The sequence below is a fragment of the Rhinatrema bivittatum genome, chromosome 4, assembly GCF_901001135.1.
Source record: "Rhinatrema bivittatum chromosome 4, aRhiBiv1.1, whole genome shotgun sequence".
Classification (NCBI taxonomy): Eukaryota; Metazoa; Chordata; class Amphibia; order Gymnophiona; family Rhinatrematidae; genus Rhinatrema; species Rhinatrema bivittatum.
This window is the reverse complement of record NC_042618.1, coordinates 403,069,995-403,096,246: the sequence shown is the minus strand read 5'-3', so window position 1 is coordinate 403,096,246 and position 26,252 is coordinate 403,069,995. Positions and strand designations below refer to the sequence as shown.

The 26,252-nt window shown below is 42.8% G+C and overlaps 1 protein-coding gene across 4 annotated transcripts in view; it reads right to left on the bottom strand.

The window, feature by feature from the left end:
- Positions 1–14,521: 14,521 nt before the first annotated feature.
- The window catches only part of MITF (melanocyte inducing transcription factor), a 430,331-nt gene continuing 418,600 nt past the window's right edge, over positions 14,522–26,252 (bottom strand). For all 4 annotated transcript variants that reach the window (XM_029601084.1, XM_029601083.1, XM_029601086.1 and 1 more), the window contains exons 10-11: positions 26,027–26,174; positions 14,522–15,802 (exon numbers count right to left, since the gene is read on the bottom strand). In XM_029601084.1, the coding sequence (XP_029456944.1) occupies positions 15,404–15,802; positions 26,027–26,174 (547 nt within the window). In that variant the 3' untranslated portion in view covers positions 14,522–15,403. The remainder of the gene's footprint in view (positions 15,803–26,026; positions 26,175–26,252) is intronic.

Genomic DNA, 26,252 nt, shown 5'->3' with positions numbered 1-26,252 from the left:
TGGGGGAATTTTAGTAGACATGCGCAGACGCAATTACCAGTTTCCGCAGTTCGTTCCCAGTTCGCCTAGGTAAAGGATAGGACTCCCTAACCCACCTAGCCTTCCTTTTACTCCGTTAGCCCCTACACTTAAAACCCTGCTGACTAACCTCATTTTTTTTGTTTAGGACTTACAAGCCATCCATAGCAAAAGTAAAGTTATGCAGTAGGGGACCTCGCTACGCGCGTAAGTATTTACGTGCTAGTTTCATTCATAAATCCTGGAATGCCCGCGCCCCACCCCTTTTTCAGCAAAATGTTTTGTGCGCATTCCAGGGGCTACGTGCGTACATGGGCGCCTTTTAAAATCCACGCGGCTCACCCCAGCCTCTGTGTGCAATCTCCCCACTTTGGTGCTTGCCGGGCTTTTAAAATTCACCTCATGCGTACATATTTTTTTTTTAAAAGGTGGGTAAAGTACGCGTGTTCAATGCATTGAAATACATGGTTAGATAGATTCTCATCTTAACTTTGAGAGCCACGTTTCTGTACTTTGGCCTGGTACAAAGGACAATTAATTTGTTCTTTGAAACCATTCCTTTCCAGCATGCAAATAAAAACAGGTGGCAGACCTGATCTTGTCCCCTGTGGATTATTGCAAACCCCTTTTTGCTGGCCTTCCCTTGAAGACCTTGGGGTATGTATTTCATATAGAATGCAACCACTAGATTGATCTCTGTTTGCTGTATGAGGGACCATATGACCCCTGGTCCTGTCTAATCTCCACTGGCTTCAGATATCCTATAGACCTCAATTTAAGACCACGTCTGGCTTTGAAGGCTGTGCATGGTATGAATCTAGATCATTTGTTAAGTAAAATAATAATGTCTGTCCCCAGACGCCACTTTAGTCAGAAAATTATCCGTGACTCTGTGTGTCTTTCTCTGAGAGTATAAACTAGCAAAATCTAGGTTTCAGGCCCTAATCCTATGGAACTCATTATTGAACAAGTTGAGACTACAGGATCATACCTTAAATTCCAGACTCTTTCTGAAAGCCTATTTCATCCAGAATGCGTTTAACTTGATATTATTTTCAGGAAGACTGCAAATGAATGTTTGAGGAGGGATATTGTTGCTTGAAGCCCCAAGTCACTTTAGTCATAGGTAATCAGGTTGTCAATCTAGTCACTGTAATATGCATTTGGTTTGTACAATTTTCTGATGTGTTTTAGGTAAGATTGTCTTATGATTTTTTTTGGGTACACAGGGTTAGACTTGGCTTGAATTGAATATATTGAATTAGACTATTCCAGAATAGTGCTTTTTATGTACTGCAGTTTTTTTTTGTTAGTATTGTACTGTAATCTTATGTGTGCATTCTATTTATTGTATAATATACTGTAAATTTCTATTTAAGTAATATTTACCTTTTTGCAAATAGCATTCTATTTATATTGTACATTGCCTGAAGCCCCAGGATGATTATTTAAAAAATATATATATATACGGCAAAGTGAATCAAATTTATTTTCTTTCCCATGTCCACTCTCCCTTCATTTGGATCTAATATGAACTAGATCATATGCCTTGAACATGGTTGTATCTAACACCCTACAACAGAGGTTCCCAAATTTGGTGCCTGAAGGCCACAAACCTGTCAAACAAACCAGGATTTCTACAATGAATATGCATGAGTTATGTTTGCATACAATGGAAGCAATGTATGCAAAACGATGTCATATATATTCAGTTTGAAAGTCTTGGTTTGTGGCCCTTGAGAATCAGATTTCAGGACCTTACTCTAGATAGTGAAATCCTTTAAAAATATTTGAAGCAGACTAGTAATTTACAAGTGGAACCAAATTACATATTTGGGGGAGAAAGTAAATGGTAAATGGTTCTTGCCCTGGTCCCTTGGAGGTCCATATTCAGACACGGTCTGGATAGCAAAGTTAGCCGGATAAACTTATCCGGCTAACTTTGGAGGTATGTTCAATAATGCAGTTGGCTATCTTAAAGTTAGCTGCTATAGATAACATTAGGACAGCTCTTTAACCCAACCAGACATACAGGCCGATACAGTAAAACCCGTGGGAGAGCCAGTGCTCTGAGGCGAGCGCCCGCTCTCCCGACGCATGCAAAGGCCACTCTCCTGTGTGCGCAATTTAGTATGCAAATGAGGTCCTGTGGTAAAAAGAGGCGCTAGGGACACTAGCGCGTCCCTAGCGCCTCTTTTTTGACAGGAGCGGCGGCTGTCAGCGAGTTTGACAGCCGACGCTCAATTTTGCCAGGGTCGGTTCTCAAACCTGCTGACAGCCACGAGTTCGGAAAATGGACGCTGGCATAATTGAGTGTCCATCTTCCGACCCGCAGGCCGTCGGCCGATTTTAAATCTTTTTTTTTTTATTTTAAATTTTTTTTTAATTTTGGGGCCTCCGACTTAATATCGCTATGATATTAAGTCGGAGGGTGTACAGAAAAGCAGTTTTTTCTGCTTTTCTGTACACTTCCCTGGCGGCTTTGCCGCACATTTTGCTTTCTGGATCGCGCGGGAATAACTAATAGGGCCATCAACATGCATTTGCATGTTGCGGGCGCTATTAGTTTTGGGGTAAAGGGGTAAAGCTAGTGCATCGAAAACGCGTGGCCAAACCCGGGCTAACAGTGCGCTCCACCGGAGCACACTGTACTGTATCAGCCCGATAGTCAGCTAAGTCACCAGGCTAACTAAATGTGAGTTAGCCAGCTAACAACTCCAGTTATACCCCTGGAACACCCCTAACTTATCTGGCTAAATTCAAGTCTCCTAACTCATTAGCAGTTAAGGAGCGGACTGGGAGGGAACTTCCCTACCCCCCCTATCTATCCTTCCTCCCTTTTCCCCTCTCCACCCCGACCCCTAAATCTAACCTAACTAGCCCTTTTTTTTGTTTTGTAATTTACCTGCTTTGATGAGCAGAAGTAAGTTACACATGCCTGCCGTCTGCCAGCGTGCGCTTCCCCGGGTCAGTGTCTAATAGCGCTGTCCCGGCCCACCCAGACCCCGCCCTCTGGTCTGCCCCTTTCATCTAGCCTGGGACATATCAGGGATATACGCGCATAACCCCCAAAATGTATGCACACAGGCCTTTTAAGTCTGGCCTTTAGCTGGCTAGCTTCTGAGTTAGCCGGCTAAATGCTTTTGAATATGGACTTCCCAAAAATGATTGACTCAAGTCCTTTACCAAACTAATGCACACATTTCACTCGTACTAAATTAGAATAATGCAGGATATGAAATATATTACACACTATGGTGAAGACTGTCTTGCCTTCCATACTTGTGCGAGACAGACAGAAGAGGGCCTAAAATGCAATTAAAAACATTACAATTAGCTTTTAGAGAGAACCATAACAAAATCTGCATTTCTAGCAGCTTTAACAATCATGTTACCGGGGCTTCATGAAATATTATCAATTAGGGATGTGTTTTTGTTTCAATCATAAAACAAAGTGAATCAAAAAAAATTTGTTTTTGTTTCTTCTTTGTAAGACCAACCCTCAACCTGGACTCCATCCTAACCATTTATACCATTTGCAGGTCAGATGCCTTCCCCAGTTGTTCCTACTCCACCGGGTCCTGAGACTGTTGCTGTTTTGTTGTACATCCTTATAGTGGTACCGCCATACAACCGCCTTAGGGCCTGCTGGTGCCATTTTGAAATGGAGATTCAAAAGGGTAGGAGCAGCCAAGGATTGTTCTTGCTCCTTAGACGTGTGTGTGGTGTGTGTGGTGGAGTGCAGGGGGTTCTAGGGAGGGTTTTGTTGGCAGTAGTGGCAGAGGGGGGGCAGGATTGGACCCAATGTTTACTTTTTCTTTTTTTGAGTTTCTTTTTTTCTTGCTTGTTTTGTTTTAGATAAATGGAATGAAACAACAAAATGAAAAAAGAAAGAAAAGCAAAAACAACAAAGCAAAGAAAAAAAATGTGCTGTTGAGACCCCTGTTATCAATATATCATGCTACTTGTCTTCCTTTTGACATCAGAAACACTGTTTACTATTTCGGTTGCCACATCAAATGTGAGATTCCTCATATTGATAAAAAAAAAGGTTTCCTGAAACCATTCAGCTTACGTATCGTAGATTCTTCAAAATACCAATTTGCTTGCTGCTTGCCTCTTTTATTCCAATCCAACCGTCTATGGCATGTTCTTGCCTTCAAGTTTGCCAGTTTGATGTCTGCATGAGGTCTTGATGAGCAGGGCTTCAATTCACAATGGCTAAGTAGATTATCGACGAAGTGAACGTTTTAGAAGCCTTTAAAATGCTAATGCTACCAAAGAAATGAAAGAAAACTAAGAATAAATGTAGGAGAAAATCTTAATGATGTTACCTGTTTTAACTGGCAGCTGAATCAGTTTTAAAAAAATTCTACTGGCTTTAATGTTCATCGACTCATACAAAACAGAGCTCAGTGGAAAAAAATGTTTTAATGTGTTTGTCAAGAACAAGAGTTCTAATTCGTTCAATACACTACATCGATCCATACTTTACAGTGTTATGGACCAAAACAGATTAATAACATTACAGTACCAAACATAGCAAGAGGCAGTAATTTTATCACTTTTTCAAGAAATATAGGTTTACTGTATATATACTCCAAACAATATCAACTTCTTCCCAGTGCATTTTCTGTAGGGAACCCCCCCACATAAATGTAAGTGCATTCTATTGTGCTTTCCTGTGTTTTCACATTTCCTAATTGTTTTCACAGGGCCTGCCTCACTAAGGCATTAACAAGGCAACTAATAATACCTGGAAACCCTTATTGAGAAGGGACTATATGCTGTAGAGTTATTGCTTTGTATTCCAACTCTCCCCACCCTACTAAAAAAAATTCACTTGCATTCCATATTGTCACATTCGTTGTTTGGTTTTGGCAAAGTGAGAATATTCGGGATACCATTCCATCTTCATCCAAGTTTCACAGACACAATCTGAAAAGCTAGCCAAGGAAAACTGGCAGAGATTACTCATTACTCTTTAGATTTCTATAGAAACAGAAAAGTCTTGAGAGAACGCAGAGAGTTTATCAATGTCCAATACTATAAGCAAGGCTTCTTGGATGGCCTTGTGGCTTGATAACAGCGCTGTGCACTTAGGTGCAAAAGACCTGATGTTTGAAATGGTATCACCCCTTTAGTCTACTGGCATTTAAGTGATACCAAGGGTAAACACACGAGAACTGCAGTATGTATAGAAACAGGAAAGAGAAAGCAGAGAGAAGAGAAATATGCGGTGAATTTTTAAAGTGACTTAGAAGACTAACTGGCTAGACCCATTTGGGAATTAAGCCTTGCTGAGCAGTTAAGAACAGTTTCACTAGGTGGCAATATTTAGGGCACAGCTAGGTCAAGAAATGTCTTAGCTATCTCATGCTGATTTTAGGGTGATCCATGGCTAAATTAGCTGGCCTATCCTAGGCACAGGCCTTGCAGGCTTGAATCTAGTTAGCTAGATTTTGTTCACCTAGAGCTCAGCTTAATTTCAGCTGCAACCAAGTCACCTAGAGCTAAGCTAGGTTGCACCTGAAACTGAGCCTAAGATTGCCAGATAAAAACATAGCCAGCTTCCTTAGCCACTCTACCTTGTACTGAAAATCATCCCCGTGCTAATTATTTCCTAACAGCTTATCAACTGACAATGACAGGGCTGGCTTCAGCAGCAGCATGCATTCCATATATCAACATCAATAGGTTTTTTTGACAGCCAGATACAGATTTGATTTTCAGGATATACATAATGAATATTCATCTGATATACTTACAGATATCAGGTCTATAAATCAAGGTAATTATATATTTTGGTTACGCTACAAATAAGACCTGTTTGTTGCCCTTGAGGACTGCAGTCGATTAGAACCATCATAAATCTTTCCAGATGGAGAAGCTGCACTGTGGTTGCCATCGCCAGAAGTCAAAATAAAAGGGCAAAAATGCTTGTATTCAATTACTAGGCATAGGAATCCTGACAGCTTAATAGTCTCAGTTGTATGAAGACCAGGGGGTCTACAAAGAGAACAACAATTGTTACCTGAAAGATCAGTTTTCGGCAATTGCTACTGATTTAGCCCTATGCAATTTATGTGTCTTAATGCTGGAAAACATATTCACCTGCATTTAATTCAGTTTTGATTTTGGAACCGCAGATACTACTCCATGTGATTTTTATTGGTTGCTCATGCTGCCAGCTTTCAAAGACACAGTTTGCCGACGATGGCAAAAGATTGTCAAAACTGCATTACATTTAGGTAGACAAGAACACACAGGTGTTTAAAAAAAATGCATGACTTTAGTGAAAACCGATCATATTTCATGCAGTGTGATGATCTGAAAAAGGGGGCAATAACACTTCTCCAGGGATTTCTCACGTTCAACAAAAATGAAAACTCATATTGGAAATTTCAGACCTGCAGCTGGCAATCTATAAATTAGCATTCAAATCTGCCTCTGTATCCAAGGACTGGAAGTTAGCAAATGTAACGCCAATTTTCAAAAAGGGCTCCAGAGGTGACTCAAGTACTTAGAGGCCAATGCACCTGAAGTTGGTGCCAGGCAAAATGGTGCAAATAGTTAAAAACTAAATTACTGGTTATATGGAAAAACATGACAATTGCCAGCAAGGATTTAGCAAAAGGAGGTTGTGCTTTACTAACTTATAAGAATTCTTTCAAAGTGTGATTACGTATATGGATAAAGGTGAGCTGATCTATACAGTGGTTTTAGATTTTCAGAAGGCATTTGGTAAAGTCCCTCATGAGAGACTCCTCAGAAACCCAAAAAGTCGTGAAACAGGAGATGTCTTACTATGTATTGGTAAATGGTTAAACGACAGGAAACGAAGAAAAGGACTAAATGATCAGTTTTCCTAGTGCAGAAAGGTCAATAGTGGAGTGTCCCAGGTATCTATTCTTGGAGCAGTGTTGCTTAACTTATTTATTAATGATCTGGAAATGGCAACAAGAAGTGAAGTGATCAAAATTGCAGATGACACAAAAATATTCAACGTAGATAAAACACAAACAGACTGTGAAGAACTGCAGAAGGACCCTGCAAGACTAGGAACTGGGCATCTAAATGGCAGATGAACTTTAATGTGGACAAGTGCAAGGTGATGATGAACACAGGGAAAAACAATTCTAGCTATAGGTACACATTGCCGTGTTCAGTATTAAGAGTCTCTGTTGTGCTGTCAACTTTAGAACACACAACTGGCTTTTCCATGATGCAGTATCCCTTATTTATAACTTGCTTGAACAATCAGGAACTGCCACGAAGGCAGAAGCTCCACCTCTGTACTTTGCCTCCTTTTTTTTTTTCTGAGCTTCAACCTCCAATAGCTAACTGGAGGAATGAGGAGTTACAGGTACAGTGTTACCAATATCAAAGTTATGACATAGATATTATAGTCAGCACCTACGAGATTAAATTTTACGTGAACACGTGCAAGGTGAGGCGCATAGGGGAAAGTAACCCACACAGTAGTTACACAATGCTAGATACTATATTAGGAGCTACCACACAGGAAAAAGATCTAGGGGTCATAATGGATAATACATTATTGTCGGCTCAGTGTGTGGTGGTGGTGGTGGTGGTCAAAAAAAGCAAACAGAATGTTAGGAAATATTAGGAATGGAATGGAGAATAAAACAGAAAATGTCATAATGCCTCTGTATCTCTCCATTTTGAGACTGCACTGTGTGCAGTTCTGGTTGCTGCATCTCAAAACAGATATAGTTACACTGGAAAAGGTACAGAGAAGGGTGACCAAAATGATAAAAGGGATTGAACGGCTCCCCTATGAGGAAAGGCTGAAGAGATTAGGGCTGTTGAACTTGGAAAAGAGATGGCTTGGGGGGGGGTGATATGATAGAGATCTATAAAATCTTGAGAGGACTAGAATGGGTAAATATGGATCGGTTAGTTACTCTTTCAGATAATACAATTATCTGAAATAAATTATCAAGGTGGCTCCTCACCCAGTAAAAATGTTGCTAGTAGTATTTTATGGGTTTCACAGTTGTTTGATTTTGATTGTAAATATTACTGCCCTTATCATAAAGCTTGGGGGTAACTGCACGGAGCGGTAGTTACTACCCTTGAGAGAAACATGGGGGTATCCTGCACAGAGCTTGCTGGGCAGACTGGATGGGTCATCTGGTCCTTTTCTGCCATCATTAATATGTTAGTATGTTACAAGGACTAGGAAGCACTCCATGAAGTTAGAAAGTAGCACATTTAAAACAAATTGGAGAAAATTATTTTTCATTCAATGCACAATTAAGTTCTGGAATTCATTGCTGGAGGATGTGGTTAAAGCAGTTAGCATAACTTGGTTTCAAAAAGATTTGGAAATGTTCCTGGAGAAGTTCATAAACTGTTACTAACCAAGCTGACTTAGAGGTGAATTTTAAAAGCAGGGCGTATGCCAAAATTGGGAGATGTGTGTGCATGCCTACTTGCGCTCACAACTCCTGATATGTGAATATCCCACTTGGAACGAAAAAGGGGCATGGTGTGGGTGGAGTATGGGGGTTCAGGGTAGGGCTATGAGATGTGTACATAAGTACCTAAGCGCTTGGATGTGCGCCCCAGCCCAGTACCGCTATGGAGGAGGTGTAAGTTTAAAAAAAAAAAAGACATCTGTGAGAAGTTTGAGGGGTCTGGGGTAACTGATGGGAATGCATGCTAAAATACCAGAGTGGTTTCAAGGACCTAACGGTATGCTGTGTGAACTGGTGGGTGAACTGGTGAAACTGGTCAAGGAGCGAACGTCTGCTCGTTATAAAATTTCCCCATTTGCGCGGTTCAAATCTCACTTTGCGCAACTGTGTGCGCCCACTTGCAAAAAATGGGCACGCATGTACATGTGCCTAGGCTATTTTATAAAATACGTGCATATGTGCACGTGTTACCAAAATAGCTGCCTCTCTGGGCGCATGCCGACGTACATGTGTACATGTGCGCTTGCGAGTCCATTTGAAAGTTACTGTCTCTGGGAATAGCCACTACTTATTACTGGCATTAGTAGCATGGTATTAATTTACCGTTTTGGTTCTTGCCAGGTACTTGTAACCTGGATTGGCCTCTGTTGGAAACAGGATGCTGGGCTTGATGGACTCTTGGTCTGACCCAGTATGGCAACTTCTTATTTATTTATTTATTTAAAAACTTTTATATACCGGTATTAGTATGCATACATCATACCGGTTTACAATGTAACTTTAAAGGTAGAAATTACAATGAACAGGGAGGGCGAACAAGGAGGAGTATACAAAGAGCAGGAGGTGGAGGAATTAAAGCAATAAATAAAAACTGCAACGGACTATTTACAGGAATATACAAGGCGTAGGCAAGATCTTGCAGAAGTCGGTGTACTTAATCAGGGTAGGCTTGTCGGAAGAGCCATGTTTTAAGTTTTTTTCTGAACTTGGCGTAACATGGCTCTAGCCTGAGAGTGGTAGGGAGGGTGTTCCATTGTTTAGGGCCTGCAATGGATAGTGCACGGTCCCTAGTAGAGGAGAGGTGGGCTTTTTTCAAAGGGGGAATGGAGAGGGTGCCTTTGTTGACAGTGCGAGTGGGTCGTTCAGTGCGTATAGGACGAAAGGGTTCATCCAACCAATTGGAATTGTGCGAGTGGATGGACTTGTGCACTATGGTTAGAATTTTGAAGAGAATTCGGGATGCGATGGGGAGCCAGTGGAGTTCTTTGAGTATTGGGGTAATGTGATCAGCTTTCCTTGAGTTGGTGATGACCCTGGCGATGGCATTCTGGAGCATTTGTAAGGGCTTGATGGTGGAGGAGGGTAGGCCAAGGAAGAGGGCATTACAGTAGTCCAGCTTTGAGGAAAGGGTGGCTTGGACGACGGTGCGGAAGTCATGATAGTGGAGGAGGGGTCTGAGTTTCTTCAGGATGTGAAGCTTGAAGAAACCTTCTTTGAGGATGGAGTTGATCTGTTTTTTGAGATTGAGTTGTTGATCTATGATAACCCCAAGGTCTCTTACTGTGGGTTGGGGTGTTATGACGTTGAAAGCTGGATCGTTGGAGATCGGTGGTTTGGGAGGGAGGTGAGGAGAGATAAGGAGCAGCTCTGTTTTGGAGGAGTTTAGAGCGAGGTGGATGTTGGTGAGGAAGTCATTGATGTTGGCAAGACATGTGTTCCAGAAGGCAAGGGCATCTGAGAGAGAGTTGTGAATGGGAATGACGATTTGAACGTCATCTGCATAGAGGTAGAATTTGAGGCCGAGGTCTGTGAGGAGCTGACATAGAGGTGTGAGATAAATGTTGAAAAGGGTGGAGGAGAGGGAGGAGCCTTGTGGGACACCTTGAGACAAGGGATAGAGTGTGGAGTTGGCGTTTCCTATCTTGACGGAGAACTTTCTGTTAGATAAGTAGGATTTAAACCATAGTAGGGCTAGGCCTGAGATGCCTATTTCGGATAGCCGGTTGATGAGGAGGTTATGGTTGATGGTATCAAAGGCAGCTGAGATGTCGAGTAGGGCGAGGAGGGTAACAGTTGCCTCGGTCCATGCCTATGAGTAAGTGGTCCGTGAGGGAGAGCAGGAGGGTTTCTGTATTGAGGTATTTACGGAAGCCGTATTGGGCTGGATGCAGAATGTTGTTGCTTTCTAGATATTCTGTAAGTTGGATGTTTACAATCTTTTCCATAATTTTGGATAGGAAGGGCAGGTTAGAGATAGGGCGGAAGTTAGCGGGGTCTTTAGGGTCTAGTGTTGGTTTTTTTAGGAGGGGCTTGACAATAGCTTGTTTAAGAGCATCTGGGACAGAGCCTGAAGAGAGGGAGGAGTTTATGATGTCTGCGATGGGTTTGGATATAGTGTTCGGGATGGAGAGGAGGGATTTTGTGGGAATGGTGTCTGAAGGGTGGGAAGCTGGTTTAAGTTTTCTGAGAATAGATTCCACTTCTTTAGCGGAAGTCAGGTCAAGGGTTTGGAGGGTGGGTGAAGTGGGGGAAGGTTGGAGGGAGGGGGAAGGGGAGGTGGATGGAGAAGGGTGTTGAAATCTGCGGAGGATGTTGGTGATTTTTGTGAGGAAATACTGGGCGATTTCTTCGCTCTTAGTGGAGGCATCATTCTCAGGGATAGTGGGCTGAGAGGATTTGGTGAGGTTGGCAACATAATTGAAAAGGGCTTTCGGGTTGTACATGTATTGGTGGATCTTAGCTGAAAAGTAGTCTCTTTTTGTTTTGAGGGTGGTTATTCTATATTGGTGAAGGGTAGTTTTGAAACTTGAGGCGAGTTGGGGTGAGGGGGCTTTACGCCAGTTTCTCTCACGCTGCCTGAGGGTATTTTTTAGGGATCTTAGTTCAGTCGTGTACCAGGGTTGATGATTTTTTGTGGGTTGGGTAATGTTACGTCTGGAGATGGGGCATAGTTTGTCAGCAATTTCAAGAGTCATGCTGAGCCAGGATTTGATGGCAGTCTCTGGACTGGAGCAGTCAAGGCTAGTGGATGTGTTGGAAATGGCAAGAGCCAGTTCATCTCCAGAGCAGGGTTTCCTGAAGGTGAAGGTGGTGTTGTTTGAGGGAGTGGGGGTAGTAGGGAAGTTAAGGGGGAGGAGGGCTTTTATTACTTATTACTTATTACTTATTACTGGCATTAGTAGCATGGTATTAATTTACCGTTTTGGTTCTTGCCAGGTACTTGTAACCTGGATTGGCCTCTGTTGGAAACAGGATGCTGGGCTTGATGGACTCTTGGTCTGACCCAGTATGGCAACTTCTTATGTTCTTATGATGAAGATACTGCAGAAAATACATTGAAATCCTCAGCTCAGTGTGTGGCATTGATCAAAATAGCAAATAAAATGTTAGGAATCATTCAGAAAGGAATGGAAAATAAAACTGTGAATTTCAAAATGTCTCTGAATAGATCCACTGTACAACCTTGAGTAATGTGTGAAGTTCTGGAATCATAGCAAATCTAGAAAAGTTACAGAGAAGGGTGTCAAAAGTGATAAAGAGGATGAAATGTATTCCTTATGAAGAAAAGCTAAACAGGTTAGGGTTCTTCAGCTTGGAGAAGAGACAACTGAGATGGGATATGACAGAGGTTTATAAAATTATGAGTGAGGTGGAGCTGGTAAATAACAGGATTATTCACCCTTTCAAATAATACTAGCACTAGAGGACACTTCATGAAACTAGCAGGGTAGCAGATTTAAAACAAACTGCCCAATTGCTCAATGCATAATTAAGTTATGGAATTTGTTGCCAGAGCATGTGGTGAAGACACTTAGCATAGCTGGGTTTAAAAGGGCTTGGATAAAAGCTCATAAATAATCATTAGCTCAGTGGACCCACTGTTTATTCCTGGGAATGAGTAACAAGGAATTGGATCTACTCTTTGGATCTGCTGGGCTCAATGGACTTTTGGTGTGACCCAGAATGGCATAAGAACTTAAAAAAAAAAAAATATATATATATATATATATATATATATATATATATATATATTTTTTTTTTTTTTTTTTTTTTTTAATGATTCACATTCACAAGATATCAACTGCTCCAGCAGGAAAACCTTTTTTTTTTCCTCATGAGATTGAAAGGACTATAAAAGAGCAATAAAACAATAAGGCAACATCAACTTCCCTGAAGGTGGCACAAAAACTCAGCAAGCTTCTAGAAAATCCTTTTCACTAGGTTAACTTAAAAACATCTTAAACTTGCTTCTGAACCTAGGTAGCCAGGCCAATAATGTTTTCACTGGCACAAACTAAAAGATAACACATGTTATTTGTGACTTTTCTTTCTTGGGCTCACATGGAACTGATTCTACTACATGGACTGGAGAAATGGCCTAGGGAAGACAGGGTTCAAATCCCACCTCTCTTACTGATGTTATTTGTGACTGTGGTAAAATCACTTCATGCTATGCTGCCTTAGATACAAAGTTAGGGACATAAGAATTGCCATACTGGGTCAGATCGAGGGTCCATCAAGTCCTGTATCCCATTTCCAACAGGGGCCAATCCAGGTCACAAATACCTGGCAAGATACCAAACAGTAGATAGAGCCTATGCTGCTAACACCCTCAGACAAGTATTTTCTAAATAATGTCTTGGCTCCATATTAAATGCATCAGTGCCAGGGACTAAAAGCTAGATATGTGTTATGGCTGAACGTTTGCCAGAGACCGAGGACTGATAGAACCATACTTATTTGGGAATCAACTACCTGGACAATAACCAGATGGCTGCCACCACTGCAGACCTCTAGAGGCCACCTGAATGCTGCAATGGGTGTAATAGGATAGGCCAGCAACATCTCATATGCTATTTTGGTGTGTGTGTGAGGGGGTGTCTCCTTCTGAGTTGACTGAATTTTAGCACTGTCTCACCTGAAACAGAACAGAGATCTGAGAAGTCATACCATTGGGTTGATGAGCTTATACAGGTCCCCCACAATGAATGCATTTGTCCATTCCTATCCTGAGCTCTTTACTGTGACTCTTAACACTCTGCCAATTCTATCTTACTTGCTATATCTTTCCTATATCATTCACAGTTGATCTTAATTCAAACACTTGAACCACATGATCCCAGTGGGTGCCTGATGGGCAGTGAAGTTGGCACGTGTGTTACATCGGTAAGATTAGAAAATATTTCAAGTGTAGCACAAATAAAACTGGAAACTCTATCTTCTACTTAGGCACCATGCAACACTCCTGTTTGCTATAAATACCATCCAATGTTCGCCTACCTCACACTTCAGTCAGTGCTAGTCTAAAGACGACTATAACTATGATTTAAGGCACTTCATTCTGAACGATATATGCTTTTCTGCTACTTACAAGTCACTAATAGGCTGCTATTGTAAAATCCATTTATCTATCTGCCTTGTAACATCATAAGTCATCCCTGTAAAACGCATTGGCTCAATATAAAACAAATAGCACTACCGTTATTGCATAGGTCTACACCTGAATAGATAATACATGGAAGCTACTTTTACAACATTGTTGTATGTTAAAGAATATTGTTATCAAGTAACAGTTATCTGCATATACAGTATGTACATTTTTTTAAACCAATCACAATGCTGAAAAACATCAATTTAATAACCATCATGGCATCTTAATTATTCAGTTACTATACTTCAAAGCATATTACTCCTGTCTTTCCGAACCACTCAAAAATAAATATGTAAGATTTCTATAAAGCCTCATTTTGTTAACTAGTCTATTTCATACTATACCTTAAATGTATTTTAAAAACATTTCCAGATGAGACTGTAAAATAGAAAGAAGCCTCCCCTTCCTCTTACAGCGCAAAACCCCTGCATAAAGCTTTTATTCAAGTCTATAAAAGATGCAGAAAACCTCCAGTTAGCATTTTTTTTTGTTTTGTTTTGTTTTAAGGATTAAGCTGGGGCCATTTTTAAGATGTTCTCATGAACCAAATACAAAAAGCACTTAAAATGAGAATCTCAATGCTTCCCCCCCCCCAAAAAAAAAAAATATCCATGCAAATCATCAAAACTGAACTGTACAAAACAATTTTTAAAATTAAAAAGGTAGAAGTCAATTATAAATATACAACAAAAATTGCCCAGTTCGAAGAACACACTCATTTTCTTGCTGAAATATATATACGATCTCTTAGTACTACTCCGGACTTTGTCCGCTACAAAATAAACTTCTATTGCCTTTCCAAAATGAAAGCCCTTTGACTAGACCTTGAACCAGGCTTTATCGAAAAAAGAAAAATAAAACCCTTTTTCTTTTTGGAGTGTAACGAATGGGATAACAGGACTAGAACAAATGACTTCCTGGTCTTTGTATTGAGCACATCCAGTAATAAAGTTATCCTGTATATTGCAGTCTGGAAGACAATTATTGCTTGATAACTTGTCCTTTTCAACTGGAGCAGTATTACTTTAATACCTTGTAATATGAATCCTAAACAAGTTTATGGATACTGCATCTTTAAGGCAGTATTATGAAATCCACACATTTCCAAGCAAATATTCTTCTCTTTTTGGTTTCTTTACATTCATTTCCAAGTAGATAGTTTAGATTAGCCATACATCAAGGCTGAACAGAGAAAGACTGGTCTTCTGATTTGTGGCTCTATTGCTTTGGGTGCTGCGAGTACAGTCCTTGATTAATCCAGGTCATGGAAGCTTTATGCTTGGTGGTGTACAATACTTTGGAGGCAAGGAGAGATTTAAAAATCTAATACGTACATTTTCACACAATAAAAAAAAATGTCTACACTGGATTGCTGATGAAATAAAAGGAATTCTATATTAAGGGATAATTATCAAGAAAACCTACCAAAAAATAAAAATAAAAATAAATGATTGAATCTACTGATCAAATAGGAAGCAGTTTGTACAGGGGCCACACCATTTGTTATCTGCTAACAGGGATGATCAGCCTCTTCCATACTTATGCTACTTCTTCTGCTACTTGTCTTCGAAGCCCCGGGGGACACTGAAGAGAGGAGGGGGTCGGTTACTCCAGGAGACAGCGTGTCATCCATTAGAATGTCTTCCAGTTTGGGTCTCATTTCTCTGGGGACACCGTATACCCCAGTGGATTCAGTCACATCCTGCAGGTTACTACTGAAGGTGATGGTGCCATCCGTGAGATCAAGAGTGGTGGTGCAAGAGAGGTCTTGGTGGTGCTGTAAGTTGTCTTGTTTGCAGCTGTCTAACAGCGGCTCCTGTTTGATGACTCGGTTCATCAGGTCTGGAGAGCAAAGACCCGCAGAAGGGACAAGAGAGAGTCCGTGTGCTCGAGCCTGCATCTCAAGTTCCTGAAAACAAAATGATTGGAAGAGATACTGTGAATCTGAAATATTTAAATGATTACAACCTGCTTTTCTAAATACAAGTGCACCCTATGAAGCGTCACTTTCAAACCCTTAATGTAATTACGTGCACCACGTAGTTTGCATAGGCAAGATCTTAGTTTGCCTGGCCTTGAAATGTATATTAAAATGTAGTCTGAATTTGATTTGTAACAAATGGGTAGAAAATGTACCTGTAATTTGACAATAGAAAGGATTCAAGCATAAGTTATGGCCATATCATTGTATTCTTGTAATTCCTAAAGACAGTTTCCGTGATCCAATTTGCGGGCAGGGGTTTCATCTTTTGCAAAGTGATTTCATTTCTAATAATGGAATGGAAGGGATGCAAAATATTAAGCTGTTTAATAGTAAGTAGACTTATTTAATCATTTATGTGCAGCTCCTCGTGTTAGAGCATGCTGGGCCAGCTTAAGGGTGCGATGGAAGGGGGGGGGGTTTGCAGGGGAATGCATAGGAGCATTCGCAAATCTCAGTCACTATGTGGACTGCAGCTCATTGTAATGACAGGCTCTAGCAGCAACAGAAGCATCAGCCAGTGATGGCGAAAGTGAGAACTACAGAAATGTTATTCTAGTACCCACCTTAACTATCTTAAAAGTAAAAAATGGTCTCTACCACACACTCCCTATTACTTAATCCTTGGGTTGGTTGTTTTGATTTAATACAATAACTTCCCAGCACGGTGTCAGCTACTGCCCATGAAACACCTAACCTTGTGCATTGGATCTATTTAATGTCTGGGTGACTTGGATTGGCCCAGGTTACTGGGCTTGATGGGACTCTTGGTTTGACCCAGTATGGCATATCTTATGTTATGTTCTTATGTATAGACTGTTGAGCTGGGAAACAAGCACCATATTGGGCCCACCAGAGGAGTCTATCCTTATGCAGCCCCATCTGCGGACGTGAGAGGGACAGTGGGCTCAGTTAAGGAGATGGCAGGCCCAAGACTCTTGCTACCTCTATAGCCACATCAGGGGAGGAGAAGTGAACCAGAGGGGTGCACCAGTTAAATCAACTGTGTGATCTTCTCCCTCCCACCTCCACCCCCTGCAGGCAGCTCTTCTATCACAGTGCATTCATAAAGCATTTAGACCCTTCATTTTTTCCACATTTTATTACATTACAGTCTGATTCTAAAATGAACAATATGCATTTTTTCCTCTTCAATCTATACAGAATACCCCAGAATGACAAAGCAAAATCAGGTTTATAGAAATTTGTGCAAATTCATTAAAAAAAAATAATCCTGAAATATTACATTTACATAAGTATTCAGACCCTTTCTCACAGGACAAGTAGGATGGTAGCTCTCACATATGGGTGACATCATCAGGATGGAGCCCAGTCACGGAAAACTTTTGTCAAAGTTTTTAGAACTTTGACTGGCACCTACTGGGCAGGCCTAGCATAGCACCAACCCTGCATCCAGCAGGGGTCCCCCTTCAGTCTTCTCTTTTTTCCACGCAGCAGTGGCCACATGGGTTAAGGAGCTATTCAGATATTCCTGACAGGAATTTTCCTCACGGAACTTCTTCAAGAAAACTTCAAAATGTTTTACCCCACAGGGGTCCCCCCTATCGATAACTTTACTCCACAGTTGAACAGTAAGTTTTTTACCTGCTTGCAGTTGATTCCCGTCTAGTTTTTCCCTCGCGGCCTACTGGCCATCGACCACACTGCGGCTAAATTTTGTCGAGACCATTGCATCGGGTTTCCGTCGGTGCCCCGTCTGCACCCGTACAATGTCCATCACTGACCCTCATACGGTCTGCGTGATGTTTGGGGTCCAACCATGATGTCCTAACTTGCATCAAATGTGCCCAAATGACACCAAAAGGTCACAAGGCTCGGCTGGAGAAGATGGAACTTCTCTTTCTGTCTAAAACCCCGACTCCATCGATAGCTTCGACTTCGTCCAAACCAGTGCCGTCTATGTCATGCCAGCACTGTGAAATAGCTGCCGCCCGACCGGCTTCAACGACTCTGCGGTTGTCAACGCCTTCTGTCTCTCCACAGGAAAAGGACCGGGGAGACCATCGTGAAAAACATCGACACCGCCATCGAAAAGCTCAGGCCACCGATACAGGCAAGCCCTTGGCATCGATGTCGTCTGAGCCACCAACAAAGAAATCCCGCCCAGAAAAGGCCCCATCCTCTTCTGTGTCTTGGTCACCGAAGCGTTCCCCACCTGGACAGGTGCTGGGAGCCGCAACCCCACTGTCACCGGTGGACTCTCCGGCCACGCCAGTGCTGCCTCCTACTCCGGAACCGGGGCTCCACGCTCCAGGTTTCCGCAAGGAATTGGATCGGATGATCCAAGAGGCCATCGGGAAAGCATTCCAGAGGTTCAAACCTCCATCAATTCCGGTGCAGGTTTCTGAGCCGGTCACCGACCTAATTCCATTGGCTCTTGCACCGCTACTGGCCAAACTGGATGCTTTAATCAGTGCCTTTCCACCGGTGGATCTGAGGGAACCAGTGGCTCCAATTCCTTCCACACCGATACCCTTATCATCAGATGAAGAAGAAACACCGATCTCCATTCCATCTTCCAGAGTGCTGCCACCGACGCGTCCACAGATTTCATCGGTGCTTCCATCAATGCCTCCATCAATGCCTTCAGTGCTACCTCCGATTCCTTCGGTGCCACCTCCAATACCTTCAATGTTTTCGGTGCCTAGGCCTGGACCTTCAGGATTAGCACCGTTTCTCTCATCTGATGATCCCATGGGAGCTGGTGACGAGCCTTATGATCCCTGGACTGATGACACGTCCCAGGACACTGATGATCTACCTTCACAGACCTCTCCTCCTGATGAAAGAAGATGTTCTCCTCCAGAGGACTTGTCTTTCATTAATTTTATAAAGGAGATGTCTGAAACAATTCCATTTCAGCTTCAGACAGAAGAGGACTCCAGGCACAAGATGCTGGAAGTACTCCAGTTCATTGATGCCCCTAAGGAAATCATGTCTATTCCAGTACATGAGATCCTTATTGATCTATTGAAAAGAAATTGGGAGCATCCAGGTTCTTTACCACCTGTCAATCGCAAGACAGATGCTACTTACTTAGTACAGTCTGCTCCTGGCTTTCAACGATCTCAGCTAGATCATCACTCAGTGGTTGTGAAGTCAGCCCAGAAAAGAGCAAGATGGTCCAAACCTCATTCTTCTATACCTCCAGGAAAAGAACAAAAGTCCCTGGATGCATTGGGCAGACGTGTTTTTCATGGTTCAATGCTAATTTCTCGCATTGCTTCTTACCAATTGTACATGACACAATACAATAGGGACCTGTTCAAAAAGATCCAAGATTTTTCTGAATCACTACCGGAACAGTTTCAAGACCAGCTTCATACCTTTGCTCAAAAAGTTCCAGATGCTGGCAAGCATGAAGTCCGTGCTGCATATGACATCTTCGACACTGCCTCTAGAGTCTCTGCAACAGGAATAAGTGCAAGAAGATGGGCCTGGCTCAAGTCTTCAGACCTCAGACCAGAAGTACAGGATAGGTTAGCCGACTTACCCTGTGCTGGGGATAATCTTTTTGGAGAAAAGATTCAAGAAACAGTGGGGCAGCTCAAGGGCCACCATGAGACTCTCCGCCAACTCTCCTTAGTACCTTCTGATTATTCCTCTTCCAAGAGGACTTTCAGAAGAGACTCCGAGAGGCCAGTGTATAAACCAAGGAGATATTACCCTCCGGCTTCCAGAGGTCATCCCTCCAGGCCTTACCAAAAATGCCAATCCAGATAACCTCAGACCCAAAAGACACAGCCCGCCCCTCAGCCGGGTCCAGCGTCCAGATTTTGACTCCTTCCTGGAGAGCAGTGCCCAGCCTCCTCTCCCTTATGTACCAGTAGAAGGTTGATTGTGCCACTTCACCAGCATGTGGCACACGATCACGACAGATCAGTGGGTACTAGCTGTAGTGACTCAAGGTTACCACCTCAACTTCCTCACTGTTCCACCGGATTCCCCACCTCGGCTGATGTGGGGAACATCCGACCATGCTCACCTTCTCGATCAGGAAGTTTCTATCCTCCTCGAGTCCCGGGCAATAGAACCAGTACCCTTCTCCCAGCAGGGCCAGGGATTCTTCCCGGTATTTTCTAATCCCAAAAAGGTCAGGTGGCGTTCACCCAATACTGGACCTTCGTGCCTTAAACAAATACGTACAAGATAGTGACCTTTGGGTTCTTTTCTTCCCCTTCTGCAAAGGGAAGACTGGCTCTGCTCTCTAGACCTCCAGGAGGCTTACGTGCACATCTCAATCACTCCATCACATCGCAGATTCCTACGGTTCCTAGTAGGCCCAAAGCACTTCCAGTATCGAGTGTTGCCATTCGGCCTAGCATCTGCCCCATGAGTCTTCACCAAGTGTCTCGTTGTGGTAGCAGCCTATCACAGGACTCAAAGTGTCCACGTATACTCCTATTTCGAGGATTGGTTGATCAGGGCTCCCACTCATCAAACTACGCTGTCGTCCCTATATCTTACTTTGCATACCCTGATCTCCCTAGGGTTCCTCAAACTACCCGAAATCCAGGCTAGTTCCGTCTCAAACCCTATCATTCATAAGGGCCGACTTGGACACTTTAAAAGCAAAAGCCTTCCTACCCCAGGATTGGGCTTTCACTCTCGCTTCTCTGGCCCATCAACTGCAGTCTCGGCAACACTCAACTGCACATCACTTTCTGATCTTACTGGGTCATATGGCCTCCTCGGTGCATGTCACTCCGATGGCCCGTCTTGCCATGACAGTCATGCAGTGGACTCTAAAACTGCAGTGGATTCAGTCTTCTCAGCCAATGTCCACCATTGTCCACATTACCAACCAGTTCTGCTTATCACTGGCTTGGTGGATAAACCAATCCAATCTTCTTCAAGGCCTGCCATTTCAGGTTGCAGAACCTCAAATAACCTTGACAACAGTCGCCTCCAACCTTGGCTGGGGTGCAAATGTTGCAAATCTGCAAACTCAGGGCATCTCCCTTTATGCATACCCTCCATTTCCACTCATTTCGAAGAATCTCATGAAGTTACGAAAGGACAGGGGATTGATGATTCTGATAGCCCCTCACTGGCCACGCCAGGTGTGGTTTCCAATACTTCAGGACCTATCAATTCACCGGCATATTCCTCTGGGGAAGGACCCGCTTCTGATCATTCAGAACGACGGATGCCTACGTCACCCCAACCTCCAGGCCCTATCTCTGACTGCCTGGATGTTGAAAGGTTAATTCTTCAACCTCTTAACCTTTCAGAGCCAGTTTCCTGTGTCCTGGTAGCTTCTCGAAAGCCTTCCACAAGAAAGTCTTATCGCTATAAATGGAACAGGTTTACGGTATGGTGTACTTCCATGTCCATCGACCCTTTCACTTGTTCCACAGCGAAGTTTCTTGACTATCTCTGGCACCTGTCAGTCAGGCCTGAAAACTTCCTCTATCAGGGTGCATGTCAGTACGGTGGCCGCCTTCCATAAAGGTGTTGGGGATGTCTCCATATCGGTACAACCCCTGGTAAAACGCTTTTTGAGGGGATTGCTGCACCTAAAACCTCCATTGCGCCCTCCGGCCCCTTCTTGGGACCTTAACGTGGTTCTGGGGCAGTTCATGAAACCGCCGTTTGAGCCACTCCAATCCTGCGATCTCTGCTATCTCACCTGGAAGGTGATTTTTCTTCTGGTGATCACATCCGCTCACAAAGTTAGTGAGTTACAGGCATTAATAACCTACCAGCCTTACACTAAACCTCTGCATGACAGGGTGGTACTCCGCACTCACCCTAACCTTTTGCCTAAGGTAGTATCGGAATGTCATATTAATCAATCCATTATACTATCCACTTTCTTTCCCAGGCCCCATTCGATCCAGGAGAACAGGCTCTGCCTATTCTTGACTGTAAATGTGCTCTAGCCTTCTACCTAGACCGTACAGCCGACCACAGAAAGTCCACTCAATTGATTGTCTCTTTTGATACCATCAAATCGGGTAAACCTGTGGGAAAGCAGACCCTCTCCTCCTGGTTAGCGGACTGTATTTCCTTTTGCTATCAGCAGGCAGGCATTCCGCTCCAAGACCGTGTCAAGGCACACTCTATCAGGGCCTTGGCAACCTCAGTAGCGCACCTCCGCTCGGTGCCTCTTACTGACATTTGTAAAGCTGCTACCTGGAGCTCTCTCCATATCTTTGCAGCCCATTATTGCTTAGACAAGGCTGGCAGACAAGATTCCATCTTCGGCCAGTCTGTCCTACGCAACTTATTTGCCAATTAATGTACCAACAGCCTTCTACCGACCAATCAGGGTTCAGGATGCCCTTTTAACCAAATTTTCACCGCAGTTGTGCCTGTTGCACGTTTTTGGGTACATTTGGTGCATTGCTCGGGCATCCTCAGCTCGGTACTCACCCATATGTGAGGACTACCATCCTGCTTGTCCTGTGAGAAAGCAGAGTTGCTTACCTGTAATAGGTGTTCTCACAGGACAGCAGGATGTTAGTCCTCACGAAACCCGCCCGCCACCCCGCGGTGTTGGGTTCATTACGTTTTCTTATTTTTTGCATGTACTTTTACTATAAGACAAGACTGAAGGGGTACCCTTGCTCAATGCAGGGTTGGTGCTATGCTGGGCATGCCCAGTAGGTGCCAGTCAAAGTTCTAGAAACTTTGACAAACATTTTTCCGTGATTGGGCTCCATCCTGATGATATCACCCATATGTGAGGACTAACATCCTACTGTCCTGTGAGAACACCTGTTACAGGTAAGCAACACTGCTTTGTTATGACACTCAAAGTTGAGCTCAGGTGCATCCTGTTTCCATTGATCATCCTTGAGCTGTTTCTCCAACTTGTCTGGAGTCCACCTGTGGTAAATACAATTGATTAGATATGATTTGGAAAGGCATGCACCTGTCTGTATAAGGTCCCACAGTTGACAGTGCATGTCAAAGCAAAATCAAAGCCATGGCGTCGAAGGAATTGTCTATAGACCTCCGGGACAGGATGTGTTGAGGCACAGATCTGGGGAAAGGTACAAAAAAATTGCTACAGCACTGAAGGTCCTGAAGAAGACGGTGGCGAGCGCTGGCCTCGGTCTTTTACCTGGCCAGCGCTCGCCTTTTCCCCACCCACCCACCCATAGGAGCAGGAGGGGAATGCCATAGAGAGACGGGGTTAATAGGATGCAGGGGGAGCATGAGGGCGAAGTTGCATATTACTAATCCATGGAGGATCCGTCGCAGCTAGGCGGGGGTACCCGAGTCGGTAGGCAGATGGGGACCTCGAGGACACGGTCAGGACGGACCGGAAGTCCTCGGGAAAGGAGTGCGTGTAAATCAGGCGTGGGCGGCCTGGAAGAATGGCCCCGTGGCTTTGGCACGGCAGGGGGCCGGTAAGACGGTGGCGGACTGGCTTAACATGGCGGACGCCAGCTTTGACGCCTGGAATGCACTATGGTTGAATGCACCGACGGCTTGGGTACCGGTAATGTAATTATGTTAATTCATTCTAATAATGTTAATAAATGCTGCGACCTTGTTTCACCAAGTATGGAGTTTCTGTGTGATATGTTGGGCGGCCTGGGAGAGGGGGCATGGGGTAAATAAGGGGGGGGGGGGGGGGGGGGGACGGACACGGAAGTGCAGGCTGCCAATGTTAAGGATTCTCAGAGCATGAGAAACAAGATTCTCTGGTCTGATGAAACCAAGCTTGAACTCTTTAGCCTGAATGCCAAGCATCATGTCTGGAGGAAACAAGACACTGCTCATCACCTAGCAAATACTATCCCTACAGTGAAGCATGGTGGTGGCAGCATCATGCTGTGGGGATGTTTTTCAGCTGCAGGAACTGGGAGACTAGTCAGGATTGAGGGAAAGATGAATGGAGCAAAGTACAGAGAGATCCTTGATGAAAACTTACTCCAGAGCACTCGGGACCTCGGACTAGGGTGACGATTCACCTTCCAACAGGACAATGACCCTAAGCACACAGCCAAGAGAATGCAGGAGTGACTTTGGCACAAGTATATGAATGTCTTTGAGTGGCCCAGCCAGAGCCCAGACTTGAACCCAATTGAACATCTCTGGAGAGACCTGAAAATAGTTGTGTATTGTGCCCCCTTATCCAACCTGACAGAGCTTGAGAGGATCTGCAGAGAAGAATGGGTGAAAATCCCCAAATCTAGGTGTAGCAAGATTGTAGTGTCATGCCTGAGAAGATTTGAGGCTGTAATTGCTTCAAAAGGTGCCTAAACAAAGTACTGAGTAAAGAGTCTTGAATACTTATGTAAACGTAATATATATTTTTTTTTATTAATTTGCACAAATTTCTATAAACCTGATTTTGCTTTGTCATTATGGGGTTTTGTGTGCAGATTGAGGAGGGGGAAAAAAGCATATTATCCATTTTAGAATAAGGCATTGTAACAAAATGTGGACAAAGTGAAGAGGTCTGAATACTTTCTGAAAGCAATGTATTTTTCATTTAAATGGTTAACCATTTCAATTTCAGTACTTTCAACTGTTAACAATTTAAACAATATTTACATCTCTAATGCAAACATGACATCAGTAGATAAGTGGCATTGTAGATCCAGTTACTAGTTCGCCAATTCTAGGAAAGCTGTGCTCAAATCTAGTTTGTGCCACAAATAAATCAGGTTTGAAGTCTTAAGCTAGCCTCAAATTAGCATATATTATTTATTTTATTTATTTATTTTTAGATTTTTATATACCGGTGTTCCTATATGAAATAAAGATCACATCGGTTTACATTGAAACAGAACATGAAAATTGCCAAAAGGCATTACATAGAACAAGGTTATGAAACTTGGAACAGTGTACATAAGTTCAAAATTTAACAATAACGTTGTAACATTGATGACCAAAAGATAAAGGAGAAAAAAAAAAAAAAAAAAAGACTTAAACAATTAAGTTGACAGGTCTTATTGAGCATAAAAATTATAACGTATAAGTTTATAAAAAAAATTATAAAGTATAAGTATATTAGAAAGGTATCAGACATTATGTGCTGCTACTTAGTATATGGTTAATCCAGAGTGATTCAGGGTCCAAACAAAGAACCTGCAGTTAATTCTGAAGGGCATTTCCTGAACTATGTATGAGAGCTTACAAACATTTGCAGCACAAACGAGAATGTTGTGCGTTTTCACTTATGTTAAAAGTGTCTCATTTACAAATATCAAAATCCTCCCCCCCTCCCCCACCCAAAAGCTCTAGCTTTCCTCCCTTCTTAAAATTATTTTTGAGTTACTGAATGAAGTAGACACTAGAATGATAATGGCAAAAAGAAAGCACAGTACCTAGTGAACTTCTGTTTAAAACTCTAGCATGACTGGCTATTGCTCTACTACCGTAATGGGAAGCTGTAACATACGTTATGCAAATAATATGAGTAGGCTGGAATGTAACTCTCAGGCACACAGCAATAAAATATAGTTCTTTGCTTCCTTATAAGAAGAAAGCTTTTTTTTTTTTCCAAAATTATGGACTTCTCTCATATGTCCTTCAATAATTCTTTCTTCTTTGCTGGTGCTCTTAACCCCCATGAAGCCTATCCTGGGAAACACACAGTCCTATAGCAGCTTTGCAAAGGCCAATTGGAGATCTAGTAAGAAGATGGGTGCTCAGCAATCAAAAAAAAGATTGTATGTGTGGAGAAAAAAAAATTCATTTTCAATATTTTTCTGCTTCTGAAAGTGGAAAGCACTCTATTTTAGTGTTAGATACTTGTCATGGGGGGTGGGGGGAAGGGGAAAGCATATCAAGCTAGTCAATATTTTAAGGAGCACTCCTTTAACCTGGAATTAGCCACTACAATCTCATCAGAGCTGTACAGTTTGCACCATACAAACTTAATACACATAAAAAGTGAAAGGTAACACAGTATGTGTATGTGATGGCAGCATACCTTCCATGCACACATATGGTACAATAGCTGACGCTGCAAATGGGAGAGACTAACTCTGGATTCTGGATCTCAGTGATGCACTAGCACCTTCTTTAAGCTTACACATATACTGCAGTGAGTCATGTGTTTTCTAAACGTTTTCTTTATGCATCAACACCTGTCTCCAGTCTAATTTGCGAACCAAAGTTATTATAAGACAAGCTTTCACACAAAATACGTATTTCTTGGCCAACCTGTATTCTCAGCAGCAAATGTCGATTGGCATGCTCCAGCTTCTTCTGCCTGTTTTCAAGTTCCTTTGTACGCTGCTGCTCTCTCTGAAGTTTACGGATGTAATCCACGGAAGCTTTCAAAATTGTTCCCTTATTCCACCGCATGTCCCTGAAAATAATTAACACCCCCCCCAAAAAAAAAAAAATTTATTCGGCTGAAAGTTAACAGTGATTCAGCAAAGGAAAG